The sequence below is a fragment of the Sinocyclocheilus rhinocerous genome, unplaced genomic scaffold (genome assembly GCF_001515625.1).
Source record: "Sinocyclocheilus rhinocerous isolate Xijiao unplaced genomic scaffold, SAMN03320098_v1.1 scaffold2967, whole genome shotgun sequence".
In the NCBI taxonomy this organism is placed as follows: Eukaryota; Metazoa; Chordata; class Actinopteri; order Cypriniformes; family Cyprinidae; genus Sinocyclocheilus; species Sinocyclocheilus rhinocerous.
This window is the reverse complement of record NW_015634034.1, coordinates 63,435-76,231: the sequence shown is the minus strand read 5'-3', so window position 1 is coordinate 76,231 and position 12,797 is coordinate 63,435. Positions and strand designations below refer to the sequence as shown.

Sequence of the window (12,797 nt, the reverse complement as noted above, 5' to 3'; positions counted from 1 at the left end):
CGGATCGCGGCCGAAAGGACACCCCGCGGAGGCCCGGCCCCTTTTCCCCGAGGTGCATGATAAGATAACGAAGTCGTGGAACGCGTCGCTCACCAGTCGAGTGCACAACCCGAGATCCTCCCTCCTGTCTTCAGTGGACGGCGCTGACCAAGTGGGGTATGTTAAACTTCCCCCCGTGGAAGAAGCTGCCGCTGCCCATCTCTGTCCTTCAGCCACGTCGAACTGGAGAGTGAGAAACAACGCGTCTCTCCCCTCTAAATCTTGCCGCGCCACTGCAAACTTCGCACTGCAAACACTGCAAGGCGTTCTCCGCGGCGTGCCAAGCAGCTTCAGCACTGCACGTGATGGCGATACTCCAGGTGTATCAGGCCAAGCTGCTCAAGTCTCTGGATGAGGACGGGCCGGACCCTGAAGTGTTCAAAGAGCTCCGACGCACCAAGGATCTGGCCATCAGAGCGACGGTGGTGACAGCTCGAACGATCGGCCGCAACATGGGGAATCTTGTGGTGCTAGATCGTCACCTGTGGCATACTCTGACCAAGTTAAAGGACTCGGAAAAAATGGCCCTTCTGGACGCTCCCGTGAATCCCTCAGGTCTCTTCGGAGCAGCGGTAGAGACATTCACGGAGCGCTTCGTTGAAGTGCAGAAACAGTCGAAGGCTATTAACCACTTCCTACCAAAGTGCGCCGGCGCGAACTATGAGACAAATCCTCTCACACATCAGACCGAGAGATTGGTTTATCTCTGTGGATTTAAAGGATGCTTATTTTCAAATTCAGGTAGCCCCTCGCCACAGGCGTTTCCTGAGATTTACATTCGAGAGGATAGTCAGGCCACCGGCACCGGAATCAAAGCCGCGTTCCTGATGCTGTCTCTCGGAGGAGGAAATCTGCACCCAGCGCCGAAGACGAGCCACTGAAAAAGTCTGCGCTCGCTCTGCTGTGTGTTCACCACGCCCCCCTGCCTGTTGCGGGTGGCGAGAGCAATTGTCATGTTTCTGTTTTGACTGTTCCACTATGCAGTGCAATAAAGTCGAAAAACATACAAAACTCACCTCAATATCAAAGCAATTCTCCTCCTCTCACTCCCCTCTCCCCCATCACTCACTCTCACACTTGTGTGGTATTAAACTCCCCGCCCCCCAATGGCGAGTTATCCCTCATGGTGTGCAGTCCGCCTCGCCCGCTGTTGCAGTTCACAGAAGTGTGGCAGGCACTGCCAGGGGTATCAGAGTGGGTTATGAAATCAATAAAGAACGGCTACACGCTTCAGTTCTTCCGCAGGCCGCCCTGTTTCAACAGTGTGTTAATGTCCACTGTACGGGAGCGGAATGCCTCAGTTCTGCGAGAGGAAATACACAACCTCCTCGCTAAAACGGACTGTAGAGACAGTGCCCCTAGCAGACCGCGAGAGCAGCTTCTACAGTCGCTATTTTTTGGTACCAAAGACGGCGGACTCCGCCCAATCTTGGACCTAAGACCGCTGAATCTCGCGCTTTCGAAGCGCTCGTTCAAAATTAGTCTTAGCCCAATCAGAGAGCGCGCTGCTCACCAACAAGCTCAGAATCCTCGTTCATCTTCAGAGCTTAGGGCTGACTGTGAATATGCAATTTCAAATGAATTCAATCTGAATTCAATCAATATGCGAGCGTGTCTGTCGTAGGAGCGCTCACAAAAACTGATCAGCTCTCTCGCAGTCTTCAAGTTAGGGCACTCTCCCCAGCTGAAATGCTTTCAGAGGACGCTCGGCCAGATGGCTGCCGCCTCGACAGTGTGCAAACTAGGGCTTCAGCTCTGGCTAAAGGGCCGGGTGCCACAGAGTGCAGACCAGCCTTCGGGACGCGGTCAGAAACGGAGAAGTTGTGGCACATAAACTGTCTGGAGCTCCATGTTGTACACCTAGCGCTCGAGTGCTTTCTCCTGGACATTCTCCACCGTCACGTTCTCATCAGGACGGACAGCATGACAGTGGTAGCGTTTATAAATCACCAAGGGGGCGTGAGCTCGCGGCCGCTGCTGCGGCTGGTGAGAGACATTCTTCTGTGGGCAGATCGACACCTCCTCTCCATCTGGGCAGTACATGTCCACGTACGCCTGAATTACGGCGCGGATTTACTGTCGAGGGGCGGGGAACTGTTTTATTCACTGACACACTCTCCCCTGGGAGTGGATGCACTAGTTCACAGCTGGCCAAAAGTATGCAAGTATGCTTTTCCTCCAGTGAAACTTCTGCCTCGCGTGCTTTGCAAAATCAGAGAGGAAAGGGAATCTGTTCTGTTAGTGGCACCGAAATGGCCCAATCAGCTGTGGTTCCCAGAACTGGTGGAGATGCTGGTAGCCCCTCCTCTCTCAAGCACAGTTAACGATATAGCATCCAAATCCAGAGTCATGTAGCCTTCATGTCTGGCCACTCGACGGAGCTTGCCAGTAACAGATGCACTTCCTCAGCGCGTGTTGAACACTATCTCTGAGGCTAGGGCTCCTTCCACTAGACGTCTTTACGCACATAAATGGAGAGTTTTCACAAATTGGTGCGGGTCGCGGGGCAAAGACCCATTGAACTACACAATACCAATAATTCTTGCCTTCCTTCAAGAGCAAAAAAAAAAAAGCCTATACAATCAGCGAGTTTGCACGCGCTCTCTCTCAAGACAGCGCTCCTGCTCGCGCTAGCCTCTGTTAAGCGAGTTGGGGACCTGCAGGCGCTGTCAGTTGATGACTCGTGTATTGAGTTCGGGCCAGGTGATTGCAGACTCAACTTAAAGCCTAGGAAGGTTTATGTGCCTAAAGTGCTTTTGACTCCATTTAAAGCACAGGTCATAACACTATCTGCTTTCCATCCCGAAACACTGGCCGGGCCGGAGCCGCTTAATACACTTTTGCTGTGCCCTGTACGTGCAGTGCGCATTTATACCAAGCGCTGTAGACAGTTCAGGCTCTCGGACCAGCTATTTGTATGCTTTGGAGAGCGCACAAAAGGCCTGCCAGTGTCCAAGCAAAGGTTGTCACACTGGATCGTCGATGCAATTGCTTTGGCTTATGGCTCTAAGGGTGTGAAATGTCCTATAGGGGTTCGGGCCCACTCAACCTGCGGACTTGCGTCCTCGTGGGCCTGGGCAAATGGCATATCTATTCAGGACATTTGCATGGCGGCAGACTGGTTGTCACCCAGCACTGTCGCAAGGTTTTATAACCTAGATGTGTCGTCGCTTGCCTCACATGTGCAGTGCGAGCAGCGCATGCGCCTACTCAGCCTCAGTTATGATCTGAGCTGCTTGCCTCAGTGGTTTCGACTAGGTCGTAGATTAAACAAACTTCTACTAATCTATATGTGATGGCGCCGGAGATGCCGCTATTTCACATTCTCTGTTTCACCGGCGTTAACTCCGCCCCTGGTGTGGCGCGGCATCGTCTAGTTGCTGCGCCCCCCTTGACTTTTATATGGTTTCGACTAGGTCCTGTAGACCTGAGCTGTTTAACAAGAGCGCCAATATCATTGCCGTTCTCTTATTACGGTTCCGTATGTGAAACTTGGCATACTTAGTCGAGCCAGGCTCATCGCTGTGACACGGCGGGATTTTATACATTCCCATAGCAATGTAGAGTGACCGAATTGAAAGGGATCTCATTCCCTCATCTCAGGGAACCGAGGTTACGTGAGTAACCGAGCAACCAGCAACCAGCTCCCACCTCTTTGCCCATTTTCGATTATCCGGGAGTGACGCACGGTGACACGCTGCCAAGATGGCGACGGCCGCCTCCACCCACTTTGAGCTTCAAAAACACTCTTCGGAAACCTACGGGTGACGTCACGGACACTACGGCCATGTTTTTATACAGTCTATGATTTTTCCCCATTCAAAACTATAAGAGTGACACGTCTTGGGTCTTTGCTGTTATCCTACGCATACAGAACACTAATATGACATGGGAAAAAAATATACATCAGCCTGGCATTTTAATGCAGGATAGCACATAACAACAAGGTTATTTTACACATTCTCACAGGAAACCTCATGAAAACATAACTGCATAGCGATGAGACCATTTTTGGTTGAAGCAAAACAATAGAATGTTGAATGGAATGTCAGTGAGTCTCATTTATAATATCGGTTCTTTAAACATATTACAATTTTTTTCTATTTTTGAGAAAATAAACAACAACAAAAACCCTTTGTCACCGTTCTATAACATGTGGGGAGCATTAGTTATCCCTGAGTTAAGTTACGTCTAAGAATGATCTATTTGTTTTAATCCCAACTTGCGAAATGCATAGTCAGTGGATCCAAATTATACAGAAAGCAATGAGTTTTTAATAAAATATAATATTTAAAGATGTTGCATTTATAATGCAAGGCTGGTATTATGAGAAAAATAAACGTTTTCATCTTGGACAGGGCTTTCTGACCAGGTTCACTACATTTGTGCTTCACTTTTTGCATTTCTAAGGCTAATTTCTGACACTTCCATGGAATATAACTTACGTATCATGTGAACTATAGGCATCAAATGTTAATATTCAGCTTAGGTCACATTTATGGTAAAATACATTTCAAACTCATGGTAGTGTTGGCTTTTTTTAAACAGACATTTCATTTTCAAAGCTAAAATATTTTCTTTTGTCAGTATTTTTGTCGTGTTTTCTAGTAAAAACCAGAAGCCAAATTGAATAAGAATAGTTAAAAATAAATCTAGATTTATTCCCTCAAGATATATTCCCTCATAATATAACAAAAGTACTATTTTAAAACTATTATTATTATATAATTCTATTGTACATGTAGACAATTTCAGTTCCAGACAATTTCAGACAAAAATACTGATTATAACTGCACAGAAGAGCAAATGTGATCGCACTTTCATAACTTACTATAACCACACTTTACATCCAAAATAGATTTACATACAGAAAATATATTATCCTTTAGCAGGAGAAAATAGCATTTTGATTTAGTTTTACATAGATTTTTGGGGAAAAAATCAAATAAAATCTTCCTTAAAAAAATGATTATTGCTGAAGGTCCATATCCTTACTGCTCTCTACATTGGTTTACATCTGTAAACCCGCAAAACACTGAGGAAAGAAGAAAGAGGGCAGTGTCATTTGGCCCAGGTGTTGCTCTCAATTCTGTCAGTAATGGCTGCTGCTGGGTTTTCATTCTTATCGTGAAGGTTGTTGTTGTTGTTATTGTTGTTGCTGTACGTGAACTGGATCTCATGCCTGTTATTCTGGATGGCTGATGTCTCCTGAAGTCTGAGTTCATCCAGCTTCCTCCACAGTTCCTCACGTTCCTGCTCTTTCTTCTTCTCTCTGAAGACAGAAGTGATGGCAATCATGAGCGGTGTCATTTTGAACTAAATGAGAAGAGTAAAGACGTGATCTTACCGCTGTCTGTCACATTTGTATGAAGCCGTCAGTTCATCAAACAGTTTGCTGTTCATCTCCATCAGTGTTTTTAATACATTGTACACCAGGGCCACGATTGTCCTGAGACAATTAAAAGAGACTTACTGCATGTCATTTCTTCAATGGGTTTAATATTTTTTTTAATTGTTTCAACCATTCACCAAACTGCATTTAAAGAGCAACTAGTACATTCGTTAAAATTTATATTTTTCTGTTTGACAGAAAAAGTCAATCAGTATGGGTTTGGAATGAAGGTAATGAATGATTCCTTCAATAAAATGTGGCAATGATCAAATGAAAAATCCACAACATACGGGTTCCAGTGTTCTTTGGAGATCCGGTACAAGTTTCCAAACATGATGGGAAGGATTTTGGCATTATTCTCCTCGATTAGACTCAAAATGTATTCATTGTTCCAGTAGTACAGTGCTCGTTCTGCTACCTGCAAATATCAGAGATAATGAAACGTACACTACCGTTTAAAAGTTTGGCATCAGCTTAGGAAATTAGCACTTTTATTCAGCAAAGACACATTTAAAGTGCCCCTATTATGGGTAATGAAAGGTTCATATTTCGGTTTTGGGAGTCCCCAACAACAGGTTGACATGCACGCAATGTCAAAAAACACTTTCATTGTCTTATAATATGCATTTATTTTTACCTTACCTAGTGGCAAAGAATTAATTTGCATTTTCATTCAGACCAACGCGAAAAGACCAACAAGTGGGCGGGCAATATGCTAATGTTTCATGTTGACCTCAACATGATGAAACGGCTTGGGATTCGTTTTAAAAACGACTCGTTTCAATGATTCAGAGTCGACTCTTTCTTTTGAAAGACAATAACTTTATACACCGTGCACTTTCAGATTTAAAACTTTGTATGATGTTTTCAATCACTCAGGGCTGTGTTACACACTGCATGAAAGGTAATTTTCGAAAATCCATAACAGGGGCACTTTAATTGATTAAAAGTCACAGTAAAAGTAACATTTATAATGTTACAAATGATTTCTATTTCAAATAAATGCTGTACTTTTGAACTTTCCTTTCAAAGAATCCTGTAAATATTAAGCAGCACAATTGTTTTCAACATTTTATTTTATTTAGCAATTATCTATTTATTTATGAAATCTGCTGTATGTGGCATGGATTTGATTCCATAGTAAAACTGCATTTGTAATCAGCTGCTGTTTCCCTACAAGCTGTGATTAAAGCGGACAGACTACAGATCACATACTAACACTACACTCTACCTGAAAATGAGGGCTGGCTACACATTTAGAGATTTGCTTAAATAAAGGCTCCTGAATCTTCTTGAACTGCGTAGGTTCGATCACGTCCAGGATCTCTTCAATTTCCCCTAGAAACATGACCTAACAGAGCAGAGACAGAACACAGAAACTCATCAGACACTTCAGTCTGCAAATATAGAAGTAAAAAGTAGAAAAAAGAGAACAGCCGTTATATTGCCACTCATAATGCATTCATTACTTTTTGTAATGACTGGCCCATAAATTATCAGACAGTTTACCTCTTTCTGACTACACGTCTTAGGCCAAAATTTAAGAAGGCCACGAACCACCTAAGAGGAAACAGAAAAGATACATTTTTGATAAATTATGCAATTCTAATGAATTTGAAGTATATCATAGAAATACATTATGAAATAAAGGTGTGTGAAAAAACAAAAATATAATAAATAAATATATTATAAATAAATTATAAAGTATATATTAAAGTATAGTATATAAAGTATATATTAAAATAAAAACATCTAAATATGTATTATATATTAAAATAAATGATAAAACTTTATCTTTGATTTAAAAAAATGTGCCCTCACTTCATTAAAAATCTTAAGTCAACAGAAAAATAAAGAGTAAAGAGAAAATAATAATAATAATAATAATTATTATTGATAATAATAATTTCTATTTTATGACAATATTATATAAATTACTACTATTTTATGATAAATTATTAACATCATCATCATCATGTTTTTTAATATTCTTATTCTTCTACTGATGTGAATGTAGTGACATTGCTTCAATTACAAGGTGGAATATGCTTATTTTCTTGTCTAATTTGTTAGCTAGTTTTGTAAATGAATAAAGTTTTATATAAAATGCATTATGCAAATTGTGACATTCAGTTGTTGTGTTGACAAGAAAGCACTGTATAAATGGTTACTAGCTTTTAACTATATAAAAGTACATTTGACACCTTCCTGTCATAATCCATTTCTAATTCTTCCTTTTTTTGAAAATCATGCAAACTAGGGGATGGACATTTTGCCTATTTTGTCTACTTTGAGTACTTGACAGATAAACCACGCTGGTGCGGGTGCTGTGCTATTTTTATTGCATCAGATGGACGTCTCATCAAGTCCAGCTGTGCCCTTTCCTCTGCTGTTTACTTTCACTCTCCAAACCCAGAAATATGAAATATCATTCATCGTACCATATCATTTATTGCTCTGCCTTCAACACCATCGCCCTCTAACTGGGGGATTCATGCCTGTGTGAATCCATGAGTTAATTCCTGCTCACGGGCGAACAGCAGTGGTAATGAGCTCACGGTGAACTCTGGGCTTCCCTGCGGTTGGCAGCACGTCCTCAGAATGAAGTCTCTGTTCACACATGACTGTGCAACCAAACCCAGCAGCCGCCGTATTATCAGAAATACACAGATGGCCAGCGACAGCGGCTTGAAAACCCAACACAAAGCCAAACCTCCAGAAGCCCCTCAGCATCTTCACACTCTGATGTCTGAGGAAGTGTGGCATGAGTACCTGCTCTCATGGTGCCACAGCCTAGTGCTTTAATATCTGGTATAGTTTATAAGTTCATAAATTGCTGCTGGAGGGGTTTAACATTCACCATTGTGGCCTTGACAAAGGCACTTAACTTGAAGTTTCTCCAGAGGGATTTTGAGGGAAGTGCACTGGAAGTCAAATTAGTACACATACTGTATTTACATATACATATGTGACCCTGTACCACAAAACCAGTCATAAGGGTCTTTTTTTTAAATTGAGATTTATAATAAATAAACTTTCCATAGATGTATGGTTTGTTAGGATTGGACTATATTTGGCCGAGATACAACTATTTGAAAATCTGGAATCTGAGGGTGCAAAAAAAATCAAAATATTGAGAAAATCGCCTTTAAAGTTGTCCAAATGAAGTCCTTAGCAATGCATATTACTAATCAAAAATGAAGTTTTAAAACATTTAGGGTAGTAAATTTACTAAATATCTTCACGGAACATGATCTTTACTTAATATCCTAATGATTTTTGGCATAAAAGAAAAATCGATAATTTTGACCATACAATGTATTGTTGGCTATTGCTACAAATATACTTGTGATACTTATGACTGGTTTTGTGGCCCAGGGTCACATATACAGTATATACACATGCGCCTGTCTGATATTTGAACTGCATTCTCAGAAATAAAGGTACAAAAGCTGTCACTGGGGTGGTACATTTTCAAAAGGTACACTTTTGTACCTATTAAGTTCTAATATATACACTTTATGTACTAATATGTACCTTTAAGGTACCAAAATGGACTCGTGGTCAAACATGTACCTTTTGAAAAGAGACCGATTTTGTACCTTTATTTCTGAGAGTGTGACAATTAAACAGTTAAACTGTACACACATTTTTATGCATTCTACAAATGCACACTTCACAGGATCTCAAAGTTTGCTTTTTGTAGTTATGCGAGCTGGACCAGCTAAAGCTTGACCTTCTGGGTAAAACCCTACCAGCCATCAAGACCATTAACAACTATTCTGGACAAGACTATACAGTATATTTGTTCTACCAAAATCATGTGGTGGAACTTTTAATAAGGCATTATTTTTTGCAATTCTGTTAAAGGCACTAGTCTGCAGAAAGTACACATTTCAACTACTACTACTAACAGAAATGAATGTAATTGTATTTAAATATAATTAAAATAATTCAATTTCCCAAAACCAATTCTAACTTTCAGAGTGTAGCTGTAAAAATAAAAGTGTATTGGTGGCTCAAATAGACTGAAATGGGATGGTGTGAGGGTGAGGTGAGGTGAGCAGTACCACTTCAGTGAGGGTCGGGTCCTTTTCTATGAACTGAACCACACAGTAGGCCAGCTGAAACACAACCAGGTGAAGAGTGGACGTGAACAGTAGATACTAAACAAGAGATGGTTTGTGCAAACATAATCAACCTGCAAAAATGTTTTCTTACCATGCTTATGAATAGGAAAAAAGATTAATTTTAAATGGCTACTGGCTGTATATTATCACCAGATGAATTTCTCTGCCTATAACATTTTTCATGACTGTAAAACTGTAAGATGTGCAAAAAACTAAATACAGTTGCAGAGGGAGAAATGTGATGTGGATTTGACCTTGAATGTCCACAAAAAGTGTGGATTGCTTTACGGCAGCAACAAATGCACATGTACAGATATATACTGTACCAGAGTGGCTTATTTACTACAGTGAACTCCACTCACTTAAGTAAAAAAAAAAAAAATATATATATATATATATATTGCAGCTTTTTTAGTAAGTGCTTTAATTGATTATTAGCTTTGGATCAACTCACAAACCCTGACACAGTATGTTTAATAAAGACATTAAAATCCATCACTGTTTGGGTTTTATTTGTTTCAGCAAAAGCAGGGCCAGGCTGCAGATTTTGCTGAAAATTGCGTAGACTATGATGGAAACAAAGTTTGATTGTTTAGCTTTACATTATGATTCCATTGAGTCAGAGGATATAAAACATGCTTGATATTTTGAGCCAATTTTAGAACACATATTGCTTTCATTTGTCAAGCGTGAGTTTGTTGTGTACAGTGTGCGATGCCTAATGTTTAAAATCTGTTCAGATTTTAAAAGTCATTGGTCTTTTATGAACAATTTCTGCAGAAATTCAGGTAAATTCATAGGGTTCACATACATTTTTCCTGCAATTGTATCAGAAAGAATACATATGATAAATCGAAAGTTTTTGTTAAGGATCATATTTGACACATCTGTCATTTATGGCTCATAAGAGAATACTGAGCTCATATTTGGATTTAAAAAAAAAAAACTGCACAGAATAACAAAAATATGAAATTTGGTGCAGTTGCTGATATTCATATAGTTTAGCTTTACATTATGATTCCATTGAGTCAGAGGATATAAAACATGCTTGATATTTTGAGCCAATTTTAGAACACATATTGCTTTCATTTGTCAAGCGTGAGTTTGTTGTGTACAGTGTGCGATGCCTAATGTTTAAAATCTGTTCAGATTTTAAAAGTCATTGGTCTTTTATGAACAATTTCTGCAGAAATTCAGGTAAATTCATAGGGTTCACATACATTTTTCCTGCAATTGTATCAGAAAGAATACATATGATAAATCGAAAGTTTTTGTTAAGGATCATATTTGACACATCTGTCATTTATGGCTCATAAGAGAATACTGAGCTCATACTTGGATTTAAAAAAAAAAAACTGCACAGAATAACAAAAATATGAAATTTGGTGCAGTTGCTGATATTCACATAGCCAGAAAAAAATGAAAGTTTGATAACTCTTTAATAACAGCATGGCAGACTACTGACATAAAATGCATATACATATCCATATCTCCTAATAATAGCCTAATGCAGTGCAATACAAAGATGACTGAGAGATGTACAAATAAACCTTCCTCAAAAGCCTGATGTATCATATTTAATACTATATATTGTTTTCCCCTTTTTAAATGATGTATGGATACATCATCATACTTCAGAAAGTTTTAGATCTTGAAATATTACTATCAATACAGAAGTTATTCTCAGATTTACTTTTTAAAAATCAGTAGGGATTTCACAGCAAAAAGACACATGAAAGTGGACAGTTTAACTATTATACTAAAGACCTTTAACTTACTAAAAAAGTATAAACTATCATTCAGACGACACAAGGCACTTGGTTATAGCAGATTGTTTTAGTAGATAGGTTTTTCAGCGTTGATCTTTTAAAAACTAGCGCATCAGATATGATAGAGCAGGCTTTACGGGTTACCTGTGCGTGGAACAGCGCGAGTCCTTTGGCAGTGTGCAGGGGAATGAGGATCTTCATGAGGAACTGCTTGTGTTCAGCCTTCAGCGGCAGAGCAAAGCCATTGATGATACTGCGATTATAAAGACAGCAACACAACTGATGACTGTTTTAACATTAGGTGACTACAGCCAGCCAACACCAACACCAGCTGCCAAATAACCTTTTACCCAGCATGCATTCTGACGCTACGCTTTCAAAAGCACTAACTCCATTAAATGATCTCTGTGAACAGAACATGAAAGAAAAGACTCACCTGCCCAGAATCTCAAGGAGTTCAGCAACTCCATTAAAGTGCTCAGTTTCATAGATGTATCTGGGAAAATTATATGAATGGTTTACATTCCACATAAAATATAATGATATAATATAAACATAATATAATTAAATATATAAACTTAAGTTTTTTTTTTTAACTAAATGCACAATCCACATTCTAAAAGTTCTCTGTACATTATTCGAAATTCATAAGCCAGTCAGAAATATATATATAATTATATATATATACTGTATATTTATATATATTTTTTCTTTCCCACATTCTGTAATAGAATGTTTGTAATAATTCTTCCTGGATTTGGAAAGCTTACTGGTAGTCGAGTAATTGACAATATTTACCCCAAAGCATTTCACACACTCTACACAGCTATCATTTTTGGAAATAGTATTTAATATTGCATAGAGAATCTTCATCCAAATCATTTACATGGTTTATACTAGCAGCTCACCAACTTATTTGTGACCCTGGACCACAAAACCAGTCATAAGGGTCAATTTTTTGAAATTGAGATTTATACATCATATGAAAGCTGAATAAATAAGCTTTCCATTGATGTATGGTTTGTTAGGATAGGACTATATTTGGCCGAGATACAACTATTTGAAAATCTGGAATCTGAGGGTGCAAAAAAATCAAAATATTGAGAAAATCGTCTTTAAAGTTGTCCAAATGAAGTTCTTAGCAATGCGTATTACTAATCAAAAATTAAGTTTTGATATATTTACGGTATGGGTGTGCGATATATTGTCTGCGATAATATCGTAATTGTTGTTTTAATGATGTGCGATTTGACATTATCGAGTATTTTGCAAAAAAACATTCAAAACACCCCTACAGAGCGCACGCATACGTTACGTGAAGTCTAGACTAGTGCGCGTACGCATTTAGAGTGTGTTCTGCATGATTTAGTCTATTAAAATACATCTAGAATGATCACAAATTCAAGACATGGGGTGGAAAATGTATTTATTTATACCCACTTCAAATAGCCTAGTTCACCAATTTCA

The 12,797-nt window shown here is 39.4% G+C and overlaps 1 protein-coding gene across 1 annotated transcript in view; it reads right to left on the bottom strand.

Annotated features, from left to right (window-relative positions):
• The window catches only part of ppp2r5a (protein phosphatase 2, regulatory subunit B', alpha isoform), a 31,297-nt gene that overhangs the window by 896 nt on the left and 17,604 nt on the right, over window positions 1–12,797 (bottom strand). The window contains exons 6-13 of the mRNA XM_016559128.1: window positions 11,767–11,826; window positions 11,475–11,583; window positions 9,502–9,555; window positions 6,941–6,991; window positions 6,663–6,782; window positions 5,722–5,849; window positions 5,387–5,488; window positions 4,831–5,311 (exon numbers count right to left, since the gene is read on the bottom strand). Coding sequence (XP_016414614.1) covers window positions 5,101–5,311; window positions 5,387–5,488; window positions 5,722–5,849; window positions 6,663–6,782; window positions 6,941–6,991; window positions 9,502–9,555; window positions 11,475–11,583; window positions 11,767–11,826 — 835 coding nt within the window. The 3' untranslated portion in view covers window positions 4,831–5,100. The remainder of the gene's footprint in view (window positions 1–4,830; window positions 5,312–5,386; window positions 5,489–5,721; window positions 5,850–6,662; window positions 6,783–6,940; window positions 6,992–9,501; window positions 9,556–11,474; window positions 11,584–11,766; window positions 11,827–12,797) is intronic.